The 24,563-nt window shown below is 37.7% G+C and overlaps 1 protein-coding gene across 2 annotated transcripts in view; it reads right to left on the reverse strand.

Annotated features, from left to right (window-relative positions):
- Nucleotides 1-7,031: 7,031 nt before the first annotated feature.
- The window catches only part of CFAP20DC (CFAP20 domain containing), a 93,190-nt gene continuing 75,658 nt past the window's right edge, over nucleotides 7,032-24,563 (reverse strand). The window contains exons 16-17 of one of the 2 annotated variants that reach the window (XM_052775931.1): nucleotides 13,304-13,395; nucleotides 7,032-8,059 (exon numbers count right to left, since the gene is read on the reverse strand). In XM_052775931.1, the coding sequence (XP_052631891.1) occupies nucleotides 7,953-8,059; nucleotides 13,304-13,395 (199 nt within the window). In that variant the 3' untranslated portion in view covers nucleotides 7,032-7,952. The remainder of the gene's footprint in view (nucleotides 8,060-13,303; nucleotides 13,396-24,563) is intronic. The other variant, XM_052775932.1, reaches the window with a different exon arrangement.

The raw sequence follows: 24,563 nt of genomic DNA on the forward strand, positions 1-24,563 counted from the left end.
AATAACCTCCAAATTAATAGCAGTTTTCCTAACATCACAATGTCGCACATTTTTCCAGAGAAAACAAATCTATCACTAAGTGCATTTGTATCTCTTATGCTTTTTATGTTCATGATTGGGTCAAAATAAAACCTTGTTGCAGATGGAAAAAAAGATGCCTTAGAGGAATAAAAGGTTATAATTCAGTCAAGGTTTCCTAATGGCACTGCATACCCACTGCAATGGAGAGAGAGCCCCGAGATTGAATTAGTGCCTGAAGATTTTGTGCAAAATCCTTCATTGTTAAGAGGCCTTGCCAGTTCATATTTATGTGGTTTATAAGGTGCCACATAGTTGTACATTTTAATCTCATGGCACTGAGTATACAGCTGAGAGGACTGCAGAGCTGGAGGTATCAGAGGACCAGCGAGGGAAAGCAAAATCATGAATTAGCACCGTTATCCTTATTTCACCGGCTGGCTCCGGATGCACCGGAGCCGTTTGTGCAGGCACCTGCAACCGCCTCTGGCCGAGGCTTTCTGGGCTGTGGGTGCCCCGGGGTGCACACCGCTGGGGTCCGGCCCAGCGGAGCCCAGGGAGGGGTCCGGCGTGTCCCAGGGAGCGAGGCCGGGGCAGCGGCTCCCCTGGGCTGGCAGCCTTGCCACGGCTGAGCGCGGCTTCCCTGCCGCCAGCAATGGCAAGGGCTGCGCCTGGGGTTCAGTGGTACAACGCCAGCTATAAATTTGACTATAAACATCTTTTTCCCACTTAAACAATGTGTCATTAACTTGTAACAGTGGCAAAGTATTCCCGCAATTACATTCAACAGGATCAGTGCACAAAAGTAATACCAAGTCCCGTGTTTCACTTGGAGGAAGGTATAAATACGTTGTCTGTGTGCACGTAGCTTGCAGGTGGCTCTGCAGGGGAAGTCGCAGCAGGAGACGGAGCGATGGATCGATGCGAGCTGACATGCTCCTCTCGGGTCTCTCAGCACCTAGCGTGTGTTGGCTTTGCTCATGAGCTGGAAGTTAAAGGATGTCAGTAAAAGATGTGTCCTTTGAGCACCTTACGGACTGATCAGACATTTCCTTTTATTGGCACATGAGGATTTATAGATCATATTAAATAAGGTGTAATTCACTGCAAGAGATCAGGGCACTGTAGAGTAATGTATCAACAGCACAATAGCTGCCAGGCCCTCACCTCCAGCTCTGCTGCTGTGGCAGACACCCACGGGCAGGGTGAAGCTGTTTCAGAGCTGAGCTGGAGACAGAGCTGACACAGAGATGGAGGAGTCTCAGTGTTTTGCACGGGATTGAGTGTAAAGAGTCCCAGCCTTGCTGTAAGTGTGCACAGAGCCGGGGAAGGGCCTGTTGCTGTAAGAGACTCCCTTATGAAACACGTCCCTCTGAATAACATGTGTCATTGCTGCTCAGGAACCGATGCCCTGGGCTTATGTCTGGAAGCCTCGCAGCAAGGCAAGTATTTAGCTCTGGTCCCTTCAGTATCACTCCAGAGAAGGCAGCTCTGGCACTGGGTACCCCGGGACCCTTGACGTATGGCAGGAACTATGTGGCACTGCAGGAGACCAGCAGCTTGCTGGGGGCGGTGGGAACCCTTCATGGGTGTCCAGGCTGTCACACAGCCCTGTCCATCCCTCTTTTCCTCTGCCCAGTCCCAGCAGCGTGGTGTGCCGGGGATTACAGCCCTGCGCAGGGACGTGTGTGCACACAGATAGCATGCCTGTATTTTACCACAGCTAACATTTCGTTGCTTTTCTTGAGCAGGAACCTGCCTTCTTGGTTCACACTCTATCATTCACCGAGTATTGCAAATTAATTGCAAAAGTGTAAGTGCAGTAGCAGTTTGGCCCTGGTGACATTAAGCACTGTCGGACTCTGACAATGTAGGGAGGAGAGGCCCTAGGGTAGTGGGTGCAGGCTAGGCACAGGGCGGCTGTCCCTGCACCCAGGGATTTACAGTTGCAAGTAGGGGAACAGGGCTGCAAACTGAGCTGGGATGGAGCAAACGGTACCTGGAAAAGTAACGTGGTATTTCTGAGTAGGCGAGTGGTGCCAAACCTCTCTTTCTCACTGCCATTCCATGGTCTGCATGCCTCTAAAACAGCACTGAGGGTGATTTTTATCATAGCTGTTGGTCTGATCCTGGCTCTGTCCCAGAGGACATGGGGATGTGTTTGGGTAAAGATGCTTGGGCCACAAAGGGGCCACAGTGGTGCCCAGGCTGTGGGCTGCATGGGACTGTGGGTGTGCATGCGCCGTGGAGGCTCTCCAGTTACTAGAAAGGAAAAATGAGAAAACCCAAAAGCTGGATTGTTTTTTGGTATTCTTGTGAACATCAGGCAGCTTGCTGAGGCATTAATGCTACTTTGGAATTGGCTGTTTCTGAAATCTACTTGGTTTTTTTTTTTTTTTCTTTTTGGGAAAACAGCAGATATTTTAATTTGGGCTTCACGTGGGTTCATGGGAAATGCCATACAGGTATCTGCCAGACCCTCCAGCCAGAATGCATCTTACTGAGGTTGGAATGACAAAATGCAGTGCCACCCAGCCATGTGTTCAGCACAACACCACTATTGACACAGTGGGATTCCTCCTCAGAGGCCCCTCTCGAGCTCCGGTGAGAAAACAGCAGCCTAATGTAAAAACGAAACTCTTGCACGGGACATTTCCTAAGCTTTATGAATTCACTGGAAAATTACTCAGCACAATAATAAATGCATCCATAGCTTTGATATTTTGCACATCAGGTGGTAAAACAGTAGCTGTGAATAGATTGCCTGTATGAAGATTTTTGCCTTGAGCACTGCAGTAGCAGATGGCCTAATAAATATGCAGTGCTCTAAAACGACATTTCTAATTTCCGTGACCTAAGGTTTTTTGGTCTCCCACACAGATAAAATGCACAATCATCCAATAATAAACTTTTTAATAGATAAAACCCCTAAGCAGTGCAATGTAAACATCGTTTGAAGTACACTAGCAGTACCAGTGTAGTAACACTTGCACTAGGAGCCTAGCTGGGCTACTTTATGAAAAGTATTTTACTGTGGCTGTACGTGGTCAGCGCAGAGGACCTGCTATTGGCATAGCCCGTATCTTTTCTTTGGCAGAGGCCAGGGGAGGATATCTGTGAGGAGTGGGATGAGGACACACTGTCAGTCCCCAGGAGCACTCCAGCAACACCGCAAAAATAAAATTGCTTTTTATTTAATGGCTGTTGATCGCATTTTTTCCTCTGTTGTTTTGCAACCACGTACCTTTCAAACCTGTCTGCTCTTCAAAACACCTGGCAAAAGAACATCAGGCCCACATTTTGACAGAATCAGAAAAACAACCTTTACCACAAGCACCATTTTGGTGCCCTTAGAGCAAAAAAAGAGGTGGAACTGCTGGGGAGCCATGCTCAGCTGGGGCACCTGGTGTTTGTATTGGCCTTGAACTCACCTCCAAAAATGTCTCTCAGCTCTCCAGCATCCCCAGCCTGAGTCCACTCTCATCTGCCATGCAGACTGGATGGCACACACTTAGAAAGGGATTAAAAGCATCACAAGGCTGTTGATTCACCACTGATTTACCCACAGGAACCTTCATAATAATTCTCACCACGTAGTAATGTCCACAGATTATTTTTGCTCTTGAAAACTGTCAAGCTTGGAAACGGAACTGCTTTTAGAGTGGCATGAGAAGAGCAAAAGCCTGCTCAGGTCTTCGCATCGTGGGCTGCTGTGTGTGACCCCTTGAGAGCAGCTCATGGCTGTTTCTGGGGTTTCATCCAGGGCGTTTGCATTTGTGCTGTTTATAACACCTGCAGCAGGATCCCAAAACATCACAGTTAGAGCTGCCTGTACAGCTGCTAACAAGCAAGTTAAACACCGAATAAGAAAAAAATGACAAGTATTGTTGTTACACTTACATACTCCCATGGGTATCATGAAGCCAAGCTTTCAGTTTATCAGGGAACTGAATTTAAATAGTTTTTTTTCAAGGTGCCAAAAAAGGTGGCAGATAAGGATGCCAAGTTACTATAGTAACCATGAGAAAAGTGGTGATTATCAGCAATACCACATAGAAAAGAGAGACTGGATTGTCTTTTCATTTTACATGTAGCCCATTGCTTAAAAAAATAAGCCCTTTCCTAAAATAAAGAAATACCATGGAAAAATAACTTGAATATGAAATGCATTATGTGAAATTATTTTCAAGGATTTTTCAGCCTGTGCAAGCTTGCCATTTGACCAAAGTTTAGAGGATGTGCTGCTAGACAGAATGCTTTATGGCTGAAGGATATGTGAATAATAAAGCATGACTTTTCATGTTTTCTCACCTAGTAACCACGGCAGCAGAAGGGAAAAAAATCAATATTGATGTCCTACTGTAAGCTCCTTAGGACAGAGTGTGTTCTTTGTTTGGCATAATGAGGCTCACACGTACAGACAGCACTTGGGCACAAGTGACCGTACTGCAAGATCACAAAGTTTTAGCAGCTGCTTGGAGGAGCCCATGCCAGTGCTCGTAAGTACCAGGGTGTCTGTGACCTGCAACTCAATGCAGCCGCAGCCCACAGAGATCTAAAGGCTGAAACTTGATTATTTGGTTGGGCTTCAGAGAAAACCTCTGTAGATGGACCTAAGGCAAAAAGAATGAGAAATGGGGAGAATCATTGCAGCAACATAGAAACACACTGCTCTGGGCTGTGGCTAAGAAGTGTTTTAAAGATTTCTTCTTCCTCCTGAACTATCTGAAAGCTGGTTGACCATGTTTTTTAGGAACTGGAAACAAAGCAGAGATGTCTGTCACACCTCATATGTGTAAGGAACATAGAAAGGCCTGAGAGACCAATTGATTGACTTGTGATCTGCTGACTCCAGCAACTCTACCGAGCTAACTTCAATTTCTCTATTTTCAATGCACATCTAAGAAACATTAATGAAGCCTTACTAAAATTTACTGCATCTCAGAATTTCTGTTCCCAAAAATCATAACTGATGCTGGATCTGTAGAAATAAATCCCTGTGGACAGTTTCATTGGCCTGAAGCTTTATGCCCAGACACAGATCTTTTTACCTGTTGGAAAGCACACTCTACTGAGAATTATGTGATTCTCACGGACTAAAACATTGCACATGACTGCTAGAAGCAAATCTGTGTTCTTCATCACTTGCCATAAATGCTGGCTTTGACAAATTGGCTAAACAAAAAGCATGCGGCGTGCCAGCAGTGCTTTAGTTCTAAGTTCACAGGACGATGATTAAGAAAAACATCGTGAGCAAAACTTACAGTCCTTGCAGCTAAGCCTTTCGTGCCGTTCAGCTCACAGGTGTTGTTCACAGCACCACGGCAATCAATCCCCACGGATGTTGAAGACATAAAGCTGCTAACTAGAACACAAAAGGCAAGGATCCCAAACTGCTGATTTTGAAAAGCAGGACTTACCTATAAAATACTACTGTGCTAATGACAGGAAAACAGAGTGTATCCGGACTTGCCTATGAACCTGCCTGCAACAGACTCACCCTGAACCTAGTGTTGCTACCCGCCTGCCTCCTTATCTCGTTAAAGGCGGGGAGTCCAAGGACTCCCTTTTGTCCAAGCTTTGGATGTCCACTGGTATGCTTTTGTATGTGACACATTAGTGATTGCCTGCTGTGAAGCCAGGACAAGCATATCCACCCAGCCAGGCATTGGCAGACAACCCGCTGGCCCTTTGCAGACTTCTGCCTCGTAAATAGCAGAGATCAGTTTGCAGCCGGCATTTTGTTGTTGGGTGTTGGTTTTTTTTTTTCAAAGTGAGTGGTTATCAGTAGCATCAGTGACCCAGTCTGAATTCACAGTGGTGCCCTAGGACATCCAACCACTCCTGTGAGACATGTGGCTATGAAAGGAAAATTAACAACACATTTTAAATAGCCCTTGCCGCAGATACAGGGAGCATGGTCCTGATCACTAAAAGATGCTAAAAAGAAAGTGGTTAGATATGCACAAGCATGTACAAGCTAGCATCTGATTTTTGAAGGTCAAAATTATGATTTCATTGAACTTTTAAACTGATTATGGCATTAGCAAGAACAGGTACAAATCTTTCTGGGAGAAACAGGCTAAGGCAGGGTAAGTAAATTATCTCAGCACAGTATCTGTCTTCCTGTGGATTTCAGTGCTACTCGAATCAATTTGTGATGATATGTTTGTACCTGCCACAGAAGCCAAATACGCAATCTGATCTTATGCCAAGTCACTATTAACAAGTGCATTTTCAATTGATTCTAGGATATTCATTAACTGGGATCCATAATTACATATAATTTACAGACATATAATTTTAAATCACTTGCCGGTGAGCTTACTAAGCTTACTTTATGACATTCAAATACATTATTCTTAAAAATTCACTGAGTAATCAGCTTGCAAATAATTACAGTGGAACAGCACTGGATATAATCAAGTAGAAACTTAAAACAAGAATCACCAGAAAGGCCTATAGGTCACTTTTGCCATGTGATTTTGACATTCCCTTCAACTGTCTTCAGAAAACTGTTATGTACTGAACTGGTGGACTTCAAAGCTGTTCCACTAACTCAACTCCATTACAACACAACTCTTTGGACTTGTTGTTTCATGGGCAACCCTTGCCTGACACCTTTTCTTCAATACCAGGCAGCTGATTTTTTAATCATTTATTTACCCTTTGAGCAAGTGTCCTGTCGGCTGCAGGGGGCCAGTAGTGGCAAGCAGCATTGCACAGTGTTGCAGAATCTCCCTTGCACTGGGGCTGGAAATGTCGGGCACTGCTTGGAGCCAAGTAGCAGCCATGGCAACGCAGAAACATCAGGATCAGGTTAACTGGTTTTTAGAACAGACAAAGCTTGACATGTCTCCATGCACAGTATTTTATTCATTTCATATAATGATTTCATTTTCAAAGGCTATGTACAGTCTGGTTTATATCTATGGTCTTTCTCCATGGTCAATAAGGGATATTTCATATACCACAGAAAAAAAAATTGCACAGTGACGCAGGCAATTTAAAACTCTAAGAAGTTGGAAATTCAGGACCCTCACTGAAAACTGGACTGAAACCCAATACAGAGTGGTTAAATAAATTACTTTTATTGCAAGGTGTAATGGAAAAACTAATACAAACATGTAAGACCTGCAGTCTGAACACAGCTTCCCATATGAATCATATACACACCTTCTTGCCTTACATGAAACAAGGCTCCAATTTTTGAAAGTTGAAGCAATCACTCTTACTGCTCTTCAGTCCTATGTTAAATTACATCAGCAAAGTAGACAGTAGCTGGCACTCTCAGAGCCTGCCGTTTACCCTGTTGTGGTCTAGATTTATAAACTGTCCATGCACACACCGTAAGGTGCACCACACTGTACCACTGTACAGCTTTGACATCATCCCATTACTGTAATATGCAACAGTAGAGAATTTCTTGAAGAGAAGGAAAATACTGCTTTCTCTGATGACTAAAGGGAGAGAGTGAGCTTATGAAACGGAGGCCTTTGAACAACATGCTGTATATCTTAGAGTACAAAGAATAAGATAGCTCAGACCCAATTAAAAATACACAGTAAGCAAGTAATGAATTTTTTTTTTTATTTGAGTAAAACCACAATTTACAGATAAACACCACAAACCTCCTTGATTCAACTTCATTTGTTTCCATATAGAACCTTTGAATATTGGAAATAAATTAGACTAACAAATAAATGTATTAGTCACAAGGAACTTTTATGTTATGTGATTTTCCACTGCATTACAACTTAATACAAAATTATAAAAATAAGACACTATTTACAAAATATATTTATTTGTTTGCAAAACTATTGGTTAATTCAAGTTTTAAGTTACATGATAAATTATACAGCTCAGTCACGCTTTACAAACAGTTAAAAGATAAACCTACTCTGAATACAAAATGATATCCTCTCATGATCTGACTATGCCAATTCGTAGTACTTCCCAGAATCTGGATCAAAGTAACAGTTCAGACATGGATCATACAAAAGAGTCAAAACTTCCTCATCTTCAGCATTGAGGTCTTCACCTGTGCCAAGTGGGAAAAGTAAGAATAAATCACTCTTATTCACTTAGACAATAACATGGAAATACCTGTCAGATGTGACAGAATTTTTCTTTAAAGTGTGTAATCTTCTGACTTCTGAATTGTTACCTTCAAGATAACAGCAATTCACGTTTTTACTATATTTCCGAAGACTTGTATTTATTTGAGGTGAAATGATGTCAGTCAGTGTTTGCTTAACGACTGGACTTTACAAAGTCCAGTGGAGCAGTTCACCACAAGTACCTTTACTGACAGTGCATCAAAGTATTCCTAAGTGGTATTTTTCTCAATGACCTTAAACAGTAATGTTTTAGCATGAACAAAGACAGACAGTGCATACTTAAGGCCTGTAAGAATGAAAGAGTTTGAATGTCTGGTATCCAGTATGTCACCTAAATGTCTAGTATAGGTAAATCCATACAAAAGAGCTTTCAATATCAGAGAGGAAATAAGATTGTTTCAGACAATAAAAATTTTAAATCTAGGTTGTCTAAAGTTATGTAAAATGCAAGAATGCTTTCAGGTAACAGAAACGAATCCTTAGCCTAAAATACCCCGATAAAGCCATACAGACTTTTATTACAGACACTTTATGTATTGTAGCTCCTTTTCTAAACCTGTCTGTCTTTCATACAAGCTAAATCTAAGTTACATGATCTATAGCTTTTTGATAGGAAATGCACAGTTGAACACAATCTGTATCTTGAATTTCATCACAAATGTTCATCTCGTTCTCAGACTGCTAATACAAAAGCTCAATGCTTTGTATGCCCTAACATGTCATAATAAGTAATGGCCTGTTATGCTAACAGCAGCAGTTTCACAACGCTCAGAATCTATTTACAGCCAGGACCACACGACGATATATAGGTTACATTATCTAGAGACCAGAAAGTAGGTTGGTGCATTTAATGCATACAGAAGAAGTGTGCACTTTATCATTTTGGAAGAGATTTCATTTTTGTTTCCTCAGTAGCATTAACAAATGCCATCAGAAAGAAACTTTTGCTGTAACCAAAGGTAAAAAGGTAAAGCTAAATTGTTGCCCTCCCTGCTGTGGGTACTTCATAAGGCCTGGTAAGCTAAATGAGGTTAACTGAGATATTTTGTTTGGATAGCTCTTGGGAAAAATTATGCAGTGCAGAAAGAAGGCGTAGAACTGAATGTCTTTTTCTACACTTCAGATCATAGTACACAAGCAAATGGTATTCATGCCTCATTCCCTCACATAGCCTTACATTTTCACCTGAAACCATGTTGTTATTTCCACTGAATTCTTCCTTTTATTAGTTTGCTTTTCCCTGCCTATGCTTCTCTTCAAAACAATTCTCTTTGCTTCTCCAAGCTTAAATCTCCTTACCTCTTTACCTTAGAACTGGCCTCTCCATATACTCCCTGGTTTGATTTAGGAATAAGAAATTCTTCAGCCTCATCAGGTGTATACCTCTTTCCCTGTATGCCTTGAATTCATACCAAATCAGAATTAGATTGCAACCAGCACTAGCTAGATTTATAGCTTTATAGCAATAATTCCTTGCATGTATTTCCATTTGAATGAGAACCTAGTTTTCTAGATGTATTTTGCTTTTAAAGTTAGGCTTCTTTCTTTTAGCATCTCACAATATCTGCAAATGCATTTTAAGGTATTTCTAGATGTTGGAACAGATTTCCAATGGAAGCATGGAGTATTAAGTTTTGAACAGATTAAAAAAATGTATGAAAACCTCAATTCTGTTTTACTTTCTAAAAAGAAGTACTAATTGAATTAAGTGACATTCTTCTACAAGACTCAACTAATGTGTAATGGCTGTGTTAAAAGGCATGTTTCTACTTTCAAATGGTATATTGTGTACAACCTGACCATATGTAGGAATGAAGTATCCGCAGCCAAATTAACTGATAAACAAGTCACTTTCAAAGAAAATTTCCATAGCTGTTTATGCTGCCACCATCCACGCTTTTGAGGTTGAAGCTGCTCAGGATTGCATGAAAAAACCTCTTGACAGTTTAATTTGAATATCATGGTGAAAGCAAAATCAAAGCTTTTGTTCTTAAATCACTAAAAATTTAAACAGTATTTGAGGCTAGAAAATAACTTGATTTTAAACAAAAACTAAAGTCTGTGCTGTAGATTATAGAGGGATGAGTATTTTTTAGTTCTGAGCTGAAAGAAGACTGAAGATAGTACCTCTGAATAACTGTCATATTAAATGAAATGCTGCCCCACTGAAATCAGGGGAGCTATTGTTTTTATGGAGAAAGGCTTTTGCTCAAGATGTCTAAACCTGGATAACAAAGAATGGAGGAGGCATATAGCAGCTTTATATGAACTCTGAAATAAACGTACGAATAACTGTGTTATTTTTTACATAGTCACCACAGTCTGGAGAACTAAAATGGTTTCCCTTTTCACTGTATTCTAAGTTTTAATATTAGAAAATGCCTTGTAGCAAATCTCACTTTAAGATACATAGATCATATTCTGACCCTGATACAAGTCAACTGCACTGGATCAGCTGTCAGCAGAAGGGATGTTGAAAAGAACACTCCTAATATTTTCTCCAATATGATCCTTGAACATTGAACTGCAGTGCTCAAATCTATGCTGTAATTATGTACTGCAGGGTTACCATATGACTATTGTCAACAGCTGTAGTCCAAGAAAGAAGACTATTCAGTACTGTGGTTCCTTGACCACTATCTTAAGACAAGTAACAAGATACAATAAAGTTCCAGAGAATTTATGGCTCTGCCTTTGTCACTTACTGTGGAAACTTCCTTGTATGACTTGTTACGTTAAGATAAATGAAATTGTCTGTAAATCAGAAATATCAATGCCCAGTAAGGGAAAAAATCTATGGAAATTTATCATATTTATGAGTCTACATTTTCCTCTTGATTGCCTTGTGAAACCTGTTGAATAGAAGACTACTCATTACATCTCCCTATTTAACTATGTACTATGGATGGTGCAAAGGTTAAGAAAGGAACTGTAGAATAAAATGCTTTCTTAGAAATGAATCACCTTTTTTCCCCAAAGTTATGCACCAACTTAAAAGATTTTTTCTAAATATAAGAATTAAAAAATCTTTATAAATATACTAATGCTATACTATCTATTTTTCTTTAAGGATACTTCTAGATAAAATTAATATCTTGAATAGATTATGATTCACTGCAGATTTTCAGTACTGATAATATGCTTTTGCTATCCTGTGATACTTGGAATAATGGAAAACTGCACACACACACAAAATAATCTTGTGACACTTAAGACACTTCCCAAGATGAGAAATAACTCATTTTCTAATGTGATATTTAAAAAAAAAAAAAGTGAGTAGGGCAGCAGAATTTTCTGGAATTAATTTGAGCATTCAGTTTGTTGATCAGATCTGGTACTTAATTGTCAGTAGTAAAACACTTCTTTTGTCACACAAATAACTAACCGCAAGTGAAGTGATTAAGAAAAAAAAAGTTTTTTTTGAAGTGCTAGAGATATATCACAGGACATGACCTATTTTGCATCTTTTTAAAAAATGATACTCCAAACCATCTAGTTACCATGGTCCATCAAGATTTTTTTAAACAAAGTTATCTAGGAAAACACACAGATTCTGATGTTTGATGGGTACAATCTAATCTGATAGGCATTACATGTATTACACGGCACTGCATTTTCACACACCACCGTATTATGTCCAAAGGTCTGTGTTTCACTTAAGGGTATCTTTTATGTGAGCAAAACCATGTCAGTTTTCTGTTAATATAGTGCAAGGACATTATTTTCCAAGGACTGTACACAATCAGAAAGGGAGGCTTGGAGTTGCTTGAAGACACTGTATACTGTAGAGGTACCCCCTTACTTTGCCCATCAGGCCTTCCATTATGGCAGGTTTTTTGATTATTTGGAGATAGAAAACTTTCTGTGTGAAGTTATCAAAATTACCAATATCATACATACACGAGCCAGAATTTAATTTGATTGAATAAAGGCACAAAAATAAAAGGCCAAAATAAAAAGCTATGGTATATAGAGATTTTCTGTCCTCCAAATGTGCAATCACAGACACATGATGTAAAAAATTTCAGCTTAAAGGAAAATGAGATTAGGAACAACTCGCGGCACAGTTTGGAAATTCTAGTGTGAATAACAGAAGAAATCCAACAAATTCCCAACTATACTTCTTTTTTAAAGCTTTTTAAAGATAATAATACAATTTTTAAAATTTGCAGAAATTCTAGCTTTACTGCAGCAAGCCTTGGATTTCATAATACTAACATAAAAAAATTCTCAGAGCCCTATCACAAATTTATATCCAACATGCCTTTAACTCAAGGACTACTGTCCTATTCTCTTTGGCTTACTTAGGACCCTTAACAAAACATATTATTTGATTCTTCAAAGCAAGGTCCCTTCCTGACAGCAAAATTCTATTTTGCTGTCATAAACAATTACAAATATACATCTATGAAAACATTCCGAATTTGAGGGGCATAATCTATTTTAGACAGTAAATCACTGAGACATCTTCATCCCTTGGGCAGCCAAAATACACAGGTCAGATTTATGAGAGTTCACATTGAATTCCCCAGACTTGAAGAAAAATGTAGATATCTACCCTGTTTCCTAAGCCAACTGATAAGAAAAAAGGGCATTTGAAGAAAACAAGGTATTTGTTTTTTCTGTTCTTGTTGACTTTCCAGTTTCAGCTAAGTTCTCTGCTGTTCTCTAAGCAAACACCATTAATAAACAAAAACTTATAACACTTTAGGTGGTGACAACAGTCTTTATTCAGGAAATCACACTGAGATTTCATTTAAGGCTAAATCTGAAATTTTTCTTCATAAGAGAAGTATCACTTACATAAGTGTAATTGTGCTTCTGAATAAGAATGTTTAGTCTTTGCATTCTTTCTTTCATAGGTTTGCCACCCCCACTAGCATAAATTCCTTATTTTAAACAAATAAGATGCAGTTTTTATGAGTTAACTGGCATCAAGCCAGAACATTAGGAAACTGCAACTGCATAAGTTATTCTTTTATCAGAGGCAAATAATACTGCATGGAAAACTCTGCTAGCTTGAGCTGAGAATAATAAATAAGAGAACTTGGAACCAAAATGTAGCAGTACAGAAAACTACGAAAAGGCAGCACCAAGAGTACAGAAACAGCATTTAGAAATGTCTTTCTACCCAGGTCCTTTTCATTGTCTTCATAAATTCCTACCTGGAATACTCTGATTTGTTGAAGATTTAGTGTGCTCTTCCAGTTGTTGGCTTCCAGGAATGATGGGAGGACTGAACAGGTTCAACCAGTCCCTGAAAAACACAAACCAAAATATCATTCCTAAAAGCACAGTTTGTGTTCCTGTTTGTTCACATTCTTTTGATTATTAAAAAAAATTTCAAAGGAAATTGTAGGTTGTTGAGCATGTTGAAACAAAATCAAGCTAGATTTTACTATTATAAACACAAACTTCAGAGTTAATACAATTCTTAAACATTAAGGCTTCCTTCCTTCCTCAGCCTTTTCACCTGTTCTGTTCACACTAAAATCTGTGTTGTAAGTCAGGTTTGCTTTGCAGATTTCAGCTGGTATTGCTTCCTCAGCAAAAGGTCTACATGAGGTGTGATCCATAACCCACAGAGCTATACTTTGAAAGCCTGTAGAACTCATGAGAGTCTTTTTCTGAGGAATAAAGACTTGGGATGAACAACCTGTGTTTTATGGGAGACTGTGGGGGTCAATTTGATTAAAAATCCTTACCCTCTCTAAGGAAAAAGCCTTAAAGACAATCACAAGAGATGTGTTTGGTTACCACTGACTTGGCACTGCTTGGAGCCCCCTGTTAATAGGGTGACATAGCAAGTAGTATATCATTCACAGTGTGGATGGTTGGCAAGTTTGAGCTGAGCTTAGACATGAAATGGATGCCACTAACAGTGTGATACCAACTCAGTGGTCATGAACTGTGGGACAGCTGATTTGTACTAAATAATTTAATCTTTCCAGTTTAATTTAACTTTAAAATTTTTCAATAAAGGGATGGAATTAGTGATCAGAGCTAAGATTAATATTACTAACAGTTTTCTAGTGTTTTTAAGAAGGAAACATTGGATTGTCAGGATGTTATTGTTGATAGTATTGTTGATACTGGAAAAAAGCTTTGTTATGTAAATACATTATAAATAATTGTTTATAACAATTTTTATTGTTATAAAATGTTATATGTTGTAAATAAAAATTTGTTACTGAGCATCACATGATTTTAGCTACTGGCAAGACTATACAGAGGACTCATCACAGCTGTCACACATCTATTTTGCTTCTGTAAAGAAAAGAACTTTGATGGGATCTTTATTATAGAGGAGGGAGTATGGATTTTCTTCACCTACTCAATTTAATAGGCAATTTATGTCTCTCCTGAACACTACTTTGTGATAGCTTTTAAAAATGATTTTCACGTTATCATACATTCATGCAAAGTTCAAAGTTCATTTCACATACACCACTTGACGATACACTGTCTTTGATTGTTACAGCTCAAAAAAAGGAAAACAGAACAGTTGTTTTTATTGTTACTGCTTTTTATTGCAAACTGAACTGCAGATTTTTTCACTGAAGAAGTCACTCACATTATACTATCAGAGAAGGATAGCCCTGGAAGGACACTTATAAGCCACAAAGTTAAGACATTCTTTGTGCAGGTGACCATGTTTTGTAATTCTTTTCATATATGAAATTAATCTCTGTACACTGTGCATTGCTGATGTTTCCTTAAGTTCCCATCTCTCCTCTTCAACAGTAAAGAGCTGTAACACATTAAAGCTTCCATATAACCATTAACTAGACTAAATAATTGCAAGTTAATACTTAAACACAGAATTCGAGGAGCCTCAGTAAATCATCTCATTTTGATAGAACCAGATCCATCCTTTTTGACCAACTTATTTTACTGCAAGGCAAGGGGAATGGAAGGGAAAAGGGGTCTTTAAATTCCCTTATGTTTGCTTCATGCTGATGGGAACAGTGCAGCTCTACAGAGTAAATTAAACTTGGTTTGGGGTTGATTCAACTTATGTCTGGCCATGGCTGTTCCAACAGCTGGCACTACATTATGCATGCAAACTTGTGCTAGAGGCCAGGGAGATTAGCCAGAGCTGTAGAGGTAACTTCAACATCCATGGCTTCGTGTAGAAGGGATGAATTTTTCCAAAGCTTGACAGATTTCTTCACATTGCCAGACTGTAATTCTCAACTCAATTGTCCAACACCAAGTAAACAGGTAACGTACTTCTACTTTCTGAAAAGCCTTGATGATCTCATGTAAGATTTGCTTCTGACAGAGCAATCTGGCAAGGCTCAGTCATGTGTTTTAATTGCTAAAATATGCCAATTGCTTTTATTTTTTTGGTTAGTTTTTCTGCTACTTCTGGACTTGTTATTGATTCCACATCATCTCCTGTTGGCATGTATGCATAATCTGGGGTGAATCAGGGGACAACCACCTATCTGTTTTCAGTCAAAATGGAAAAAACTAATTTTCTGCCTCAGGAAACAGAACTGCTGGTGTAGAAATCCAGCAAGTAGTATAGCAGATTTAAAGGAAGAGATATTGAATTTTCCATCATTTCAATATGTAAAAAACATACTTCAAAATTTTTTTACACCATCATGTTATTTTCACATATATGGCTAACTTCACAACCAATCCTTTTCCTCTTCTGCTGTTCAGCTAATGCCAGTGAGAACTGGTACAACTAATCCACACAGCAATATGCTTGCCTAGACATCTCATTATTAGCCCTCTCTGTCGTTGCTCACCATATTGCATTCCCTGAATATAGCCAAAGACTCTTTGTTTACACCAAAGCTTCAAAAGTTTTTAGGAATAACAGTTAAATGCATGCCATGATATCTAGTGGCATGGTAGAAAGTATTTTCCATTTCTGCCACTTGCACGTGTGGTGTGTGCTGCCTCAGAATCAACCAACATAATTCTAACACTAGAATCTGACCATGCTCATAGGATGTAGTCAGAGAGCACGAAGCATTATCACTTACCTGATTCTCTACAATTGCACTGAAACACAATGTCAGCAAAGGCAATCACTTGGAGAAACTGTGGCAATTTTAGAGAAGGTAAGGAAGAACTATTAGTGCTAATCTACATCTCCACTTCCCAAGCTACTCTTTCTTCCAAATTCACTACAGCTTTTTTAAAAGACAGTGATGTCTGAGATTCGGAGGAGAACTAGAATATTTCTGCTAGGAAGATTGCTGAAGCAAAAGTGGCGCAAGGACAGAGGAAAGACAGTGCTTGCTTCTAAAGAGAATTATCTCAGTCAGACCAAAAAATGTAGTTAGAAAAGTAAAGAAGCTTTAGAGTATATATGCAGTTCTACAGGTCTGGCACAAAACAGAAGAGTTTAAAGATACGTGTTTTTCATACAAAATATGTATCAGAGAATTTCTAAAGAAAATAGTTCGTACCTGGAAAGCAGAGAGGATGTTAGTAAGAACAAAGGAAAGATAACATGGCAATTACCTCCAATGGAAAAGAGACAATTCATTTAGAGAACACTGAAGGAGAGAGGTAATCATGTGTCATTAAACCAGTATTTCTGTTAAATTAATAGTTCTTATTACTTAGAAAATTTATGAATTTTAGTTTGAAGTCTCATCTCTGGAAGATCTTCCTGAAAGATGAAGTCTGAGAAATCAGAGATGGGATGATTTGTGACTTGCTGGATGATTTTGTCTTTGATTTTGTCCTTCATTTACTGGAGTCAATTCCTGTGTAAAGGAGTTGTTCAGTTTCATCTTTATATTTATTTTGATGCATCTGGTTCAGTAGATGAATTATTTTCTCTAGGAGGTGCAAGTGTAAGATCTAGGGATTTTGATGGTTCCAAAGGGAGGCAAAGGAGTTTTTATTTATGAGAGGCAACAAAGATGTGCAGGCAAATTTAATATTTCCTATTAAGACAGTCTAGATTCAGTTCATGTTTTTTTCTTTCAATATCCAAGAAAAACTAATAGTTTTGCTATTCAAACCCCTCTCACCAAGGCAAGTAATCAAAACACTACAGTATTAGGGACTCATTGTTGACTTAATATTACTTTTAAGGTTGAAACATTTCACACAATATATATTAAAAACTGGTTTATTACTTCCACAAGTTAGTTAGCAATGTCTAAATCAACTTCTCCTAAAATATTGAAAATAAATTTTAAAAAATCTCATGTGTGCTGAAATCTTCTTGGCCAAATTGCAGTAAAGAGTAAATACTGGCAGTTGATTGATAAACTTCTGAAAAGTGGGTTTACAGTGGTAATTCTGGTAGAAGCTGTAGTCTAGCAGTCAAGATGGACTTTTCCACAATGAAGTCTGCAGTTGCTTTTAGGAAGCAGCTAAAGCATGTGTGTGTGTGAGAGAGTGTATGAGTTCATTTAATAACAACAAAAACAAAAACAAAAATCCTGAAAAATTTGTAGACCTTGCTTAAAAGTAGAGCCCAGCATGGAGACAAGCAGCAATATTCTGAGAAATGCAGACTGGCCTGTGTTCCCCTTTATTGTGTTTTTATTCTGACTGAATAAAGAATATTTTTTGGGGGAACTTCTTTAAGAAGCTAGTTCATCTCCTTAAAACAGAAAAGCTAATCACACATTCTGACTAATTAAAGACACTCTATTTATGCTATCAAGGCCTCCAGCTGTAATCAATACAATCAACATGCAATAAACTATCTAGAGCTTTCCTGATAACAACGTGGAATGCCAAGTATTGTCTTTTGACGTTGTGAGTTGCATTGTATGAAGGCTTAGAATAGCTTCCACGCCCATTCAAAGCATCATGCACCTTTAATACTTGCACTGAAATTCTTCATTATTCTGAAAGCTATTCTCCATACCAAAATAGAATTAAAAAATGTTATATAATCTTGTTATATTATGCTCTTTTCTTAAAAAAATACTTTCAGAAAATAATTGTCATATATTGAAATATCACATGGTAGCTGAACTGTGATGGAAAGCAAAACAATCTTTTGGACTTATGAACATTGTTTTCAGTTTTACGACAGTATGTTTAATTTTGCAGAAAATGGCATGTATCAGTAAAATCTGTTGAGAAAATTAGTGATGCTTTATTAAGTAGCACTTATCAATGACAATGTATCAAAATTATTACTATCAACAGAAATCCAAAGAATCAGAGGGTTTTGATTTAAATCTTAATGAACACCTTTGATACTTTGATTTTTTTACAGATATTTTTGCTTTTTAGTCTATCCTATTGCCTGGACTGAGAAAATGGCAAATCACTTAGTATAAAGATTTTTAACATTGCTGTGAATTGAGATAGCATACTTTATCGCATTTCTTTTGGATCAGATTTAATTTATGTTACTTAAATCAACAGGATCATTTAATCCACATTATTAACAAAGTTAAAATGCTTCAAAGTTTTAGTATGGTTTCATCCAACAATCTATACAGGAATTAAAAGGAATATTCGAATTATTCGGTCAGCCTGGCAGTACACTCAAAAAATGCAAAGCAAGGGCTACATTATGTTAAATCAGGGAATGAAAAAACAACATCAGTTTTGTATCATTAAGAACACATCAAACTGACAGACTATTAAGCATCTGTAGAGTACAATCAATAAAGAACACAAAGGATTATATTTAACTGCATAAACTACTTAGTAAATCTTTATGAATATGAGAGGAGAACTGGCTTGTGCCTGAGTGATAATAAGAGAAGCACATTTGCTGAATTATTTTTTACAATGGATAATTTGACTACCTCTGTGGAGGGCCAGAGAATGCCAATGTACGAATCAAGAGTATAAAAATATTTTAAGGAAAAAAGGACCAATTCTTGAACATCTTGTGCAACTATCAGCTAAAATCTCAGCACATACTTCTGTTGTATGAAGAATATGGAGTATACTTATACATACAAATCACGGATTTTTGAATGCAAATTTTAACAAAAATCTTGAAAAATAACATAAATATACATGTCCATATGACTTTGCATGAATTGAAAGCTCTATTTTAAAAAGTATTTAAGGGCAATCTGGCAATACATTGATGATTAAAAAAATGCAAGCCATGAGCTACGTGGTATTATTCTCCTGGATTGTTACTGTAGTTTCAAAATATCATTAAATCAGCACAAACCAACACTTATCATTTCCTGCACATTTTTCACAGTGAGCTGCATTCTGACTATGAGTAATCTGTTAATATGTTCTTTGCCTCACAATCCATCAAAGTGACAGATTCATTCCATCCCTAATACATAATATCTTCATTTACTGTATGCCTTACTGGAACTTTCTTTTTCCTTTTCCAGAATGCCTTTTTCCTTCCTCCAAACCACTCCAGCAAGTCCAGCCTCCCAGATACCACACTTCTAATGGGGGCAGACAGACCTCCTTAAAAACAAAATTATTTAATTTTCAATGAATTAGTAACTAAAAAAAAATCATAAAAAGTACAAGTGCAACTGTGTGTGGAAGATTTGAATCTGCTCTTAAAGTCTTAAATCTGTAAATGAACTGGTTTATGGGTGCTAGATTGGATTCAAGGATAACAAAGGAGATGTGAAGTCTACTTATTAAACTAGGTATTTAGATAGCATAAGGTGCTATTACAAGTGCATACAGTATAATTGTGCTGAATGGTATTAGCTGAAAATTTGACCTGTTAATGCTATCCTGTTTTTCTTTCATTATCAAAGGTCAAATGATAAATTTGTGCAGGTTATTAAAAACATATCGTTTCGTACATCAGCCTAAAAATATGAATGACCTGAATTTGGAGGTTTAACAGCTTAGTGATTAACATATTATGCTATTTGGTCAAAGTTTTATAGTTAAATACATGAAACTTCTATCATAGCTTCTGTTAAATGACAGTAACATTGGAATTTACTTAAAGACTAAACCTCTAGTTCATCACCATGCTAGGTTGCTGGCTAGATTATATTCTTGATATTTACTAGTGATATAAATGATACTAGTAGAGAAAACCAGTGTTTTGTCACCTAATTTAAGTAAAATACTAGCCCCTTCTTTGCTATTTTTGGTTCATTTATCAGAAGATCCGCTGTATAAATTGGAAGTAATGAATTTGCAAAGGTGTGTTAAAATTCCTTCATGTTATTATAATCTTAAGCAAGTAAATTCTAATAACTACATCAGATACTCATTGATCAGTGATTCCAATGGATTTCCACATTTTGTGAAGTGTCCATTAGGGAGGGGTGCTTCCTTTTTTATGTATTTTTAACAATTAAATAAACCATTCATTTAAAAAAATTATATTTTAATATTCCACCAGTTCAGGAAACACCTGAATCTAGTACATAATGAGTCTTGCTGCAGTTAAAGTAATTCTTTTTCCCCACAGTCAGCCACCAACAGCATCTCACTGTTCTGTGCATTTTGGATGTAGACTGCATCCCATTAATTTTTAATGGATGACATGGAGCCAGTGGGCTTTTAAAAATCAATGGAGAGACATGACTCAACAGAGCACTAACTTTAGTATATCAAACTTGTTAAAAGTGATGCTGTTGAATATTCCTAGTCTGTAAAAACTACCTTTCTTCTTCAGAAAAGTAAAAAAAAAAAGTATGCAAGAAAACTATGACCTTTTAGTATATTCATGCAATGAATGGTACAGCATGAAGTCGGAAACTTGATCATCACCACAAAGTGAGAAGTATGCAACCTCAGTTTAATTCTTCAAAAACATCAAGTTTTGTCAATAAAAAAGGTAAAATAACATAAAGGAATCAAAATCAACAGTCCTGCACAAATGATACTGGAATAGCAGGGAAGGGAGAGGTGGACATTTGTGCCCTTGGAAACCCAGACAGTTTTGTTCTGTAAGAAAATGTTGTATGCATATGGGATGTCAGTCAAGGAGCCTGATTTGCTTGTATTTAAATAAGCTTCCAGTTCAGAAGGAGAATGGAAGAATAAATATATATTTTCATAGATGGGGGGCTGGTTAGTGGTAGGAAGTTTTTTCTCTCCAGAAAAGCGAACAATACAACTGGTACAAACCTATTTGGAAGCTTGCCTGCCCTGTGAACTACCCTAAAATCCCAAGGCTCTAGGAGTTGTCAGAAGTTGGACTCAGACCTTAGATGCTCGCTTGTGGCTGGACTGAAGTGTCTTGTCATCCACAAAGACTGGAGATCCCCTGGAAGAAGACACACAGGCGAAGGGCCATAGCAACAGTTCAACTGGGTACTGAAGGAGACATTGCAACACGCTGTGAACAAGGAATCCCAGACTTGTTACAAGATAACGCCTATCTCTTCCTTTCAATCTCAGAGATCTTAGAGGTATGTAAAATCTTTTACGGCCTAACCTCCATCTCTACATATAAGTATGGTCAGAAAACTCTGTATGCATGGCCCAGGAATATTCAGAAAAAGGGTGGAACCAATAAAAAAATCTTCTCAGTAAGTCCTAAAGCTACAAAAAAAAAAAAAAAAAAAGAGATAAACTGCCTCGTATTAACATAGATGCAACAGCATGTTTGAAAGCATTTGCCATGTTTTATATTCAAACCCTTAGTGTATACGTTGGCACATTTTCATGTTCTCAGATTCCCATACAAGGGAAAGCCATTTTTGGATTATTTTAACAAGCTTTTACGTGTTAGCCACTTGGTTCTCAACAACCCTTTTGCAGCTAAGCTTTTTACCATCATGATTAAAAAGTTTAACCTTTTCAATTAGATGTTTCCTGTGCCATTTGCTTCTTTTGTCATGTTCTTTTTCATGCATATTATAGCCTGACAAATGCAGCAGAATTTCGCTAATTCAGATTAACGACTGGGAGACCTATTGAAAATTACTCTGTTTTGTGGATGAGTAAAGTGCATGCACAAGTACAATGAAAAACGAAAGTACATTTTGTGATACATTGTTCTTGTTCACTTATTTTGACAACTGTTGTGTAATTTTATAATACTTCATAATGTAATATTGTCTGTTTTGCATAAGTAATGGAGTTGTATGGCTTTGATCTTGTAATGAATCATAAAAATAAATATGCTTCTTTGTTTGCAAAACTCAATCTTTAAGTGTGCTTAAGTTATTCTGCTCTTTAAACCTTTGCTTTGAAATATGGGAGACAAAGACCTTTCGTGTCTGAATTTCACAGCATGCATGTTGGAGAAGTTCTGCTGTACAGCAAATAAATGTTACAGCTACAATCCTTTTACTGCACCATTTTGTAGGTGAGTTTAATCTTACTGAATCTCTCAATGATACAACAACACATGCATCAGCTATTGGAATGTTTAGTTTTCATCTGGGACGAATGAGAGTACTTAAATGGTAGTCTCAAAGCTGAACATACTTTTAATACTTGAGAGTTTGCAGTGGATGTGTTTTTGTGCTGGAATCACTGATATATTATGCAAATTTCAGGTGCCATGATAATGGCAATATTTATGGCAACAACAGGTTCTAAAAAAAGACTCCTCTAGCAGAAACTTTTAAAGAAAGTGAAAGAAATAATTTACTTCCTAAAATCAAGAGTGGTCAGAGTTATGCATAGAAAAAGGTATTCATTATATTTAACTAATAAACCAGAATTCTACCAATAATCAAGTTTGAAAATAAGTTAAAAATGTATTTAGTTAAAGGAACGTGTTTATCCATTTCATGATTCATTATCTGAACTACTGTGCATGCATATCATTACAAAAATAAGAAAATGACATTGATAAAGTAGTAATTAAGGATATGGGTTCTTGTTTTTTTCTTAAGGTAAAACCTGCAACTTCTTCTGAAAAGTTTATAGTTATTGTCCTCCTCAAACACATTATTCTCTCCACATCAATGAAACATTTCTTTTGTGATGATAAATCTCAAATCTATAACATTTATCATAATTGCAGAGATAGCTTTACTAAAAAAGGGAAGAAAACATTATTAGCTTTTTTGGGTCAGTTTTGGGGTTTTTTTTGGAGGAGGGAGGGGGTGGTTTGTTTTTTGGGGTTTTGGTTTTTTTTTTTTTGATTGTAGAGGAAAGAAGAATGATGACATCCTGATCAGGCTAATGTAACGCATGTAGGTTACAATGACAAGACAGCTTGCTTTAGTCAGCCCATACCAAGCCCATGTGAAGTGAGGTCAGTGACTATTAATCATTTGTCAAAGACTGTGGGCCCTTATCAGCCAATTACAGATACAAGGAACTTTATATTACATCCACAAGTGGCAAAGCTACAAAGGACTTAAACCACAGTACAGTGGTGACACCTTTTATAGATAAAACATAAATCTAGACAAAATGCTGGCCTGAATTGCATCATACTTCCATTTAGCAATTTTAGCAAACACTTTGCAATATCATTGGTTTTCCTTAAAATTTTAGGGACCTTGTATGCTCCTTAGTTTTAAGAGGTTTCTTTTTTATTCACAACAAACCCACTGACAGAATCTAATTTAAACACAAAAAATCCCATTGAAGAATCAACTGACTTGCATGTACAGAGCAGATGAATCTAGCTTATTTTACAAGTTAGCTACTGGACTGGCTTGAGGATGGTCCTGAATCCTACCACTTTAGAGCAACTGTAACACTCACTTTTCATAGCAAAACCTATGGAGATAATAACCTCCACGGATGCACGTCAGAGGGTCATGGAGAAGAACAAGACACTGGAAAAGGTAGATGAGAGCCTGACAAAATGATATCTCATCGCTTCTTCAGATTCTTGGTGGAATTTGGGGGCTGACAGTCTACATCATCAGCTACAGATGGACTCTCAGGATCAGCAAGGAGGTTTAAGACTCCCCTCCTGTCCCCACATTGGGTCATGATCATCCATCAGGTGGGGCAAACTCCAACACATAGGGATGAATGGGTAGGCTACTCTATATACTGATGCATACACACACTTTCACATACCAGCCTGGCAAGCGTGACCTTCCAGCAGCGGAGACAGAGGTGGAGCTAACAAGGGAGTAGAGTTCTATTTATTCCTGCTAATTCTGTGCAGGTAACCCTGACCAGGCCCACAGCAGATGCACAGACAATACCTGAAAAGATAATTTTCATTGACTGATATACTAATTAACTCCTGCAGGTTCCAACCAGCCTTGGAAAAGCTGTCAGCCCCACATATATAGAATCGTTTGGGAAGGTTGTTGAATTTAGAGCTGTTAACATATGAAACCTGCCAGCCACTAACAGGGACAACAAATTACACTTCAGTTTAACAATTATTTTCATTTGTGAATGAAAAACAGCTTGATCACTCATTTTTTAGTTTGAGACCACTGATCAATAGACTTTCTCATAAAATGATGCCTGTGTTTTACGTGCAGATCTTATGTTCTTGGCTATAGTCCAAATCAGGCAGACATTTACTATCACCCAATCTCTGTGCCCACAATTCACTATGAGAATACATTTTTTTTAACATGTAGAGTTAAA

This window comes from Harpia harpyja, chromosome Z (genome assembly GCF_026419915.1).
Source record: "Harpia harpyja isolate bHarHar1 chromosome Z, bHarHar1 primary haplotype, whole genome shotgun sequence".
Classification (NCBI taxonomy): Eukaryota; Metazoa; Chordata; class Aves; order Accipitriformes; family Accipitridae; genus Harpia; species Harpia harpyja.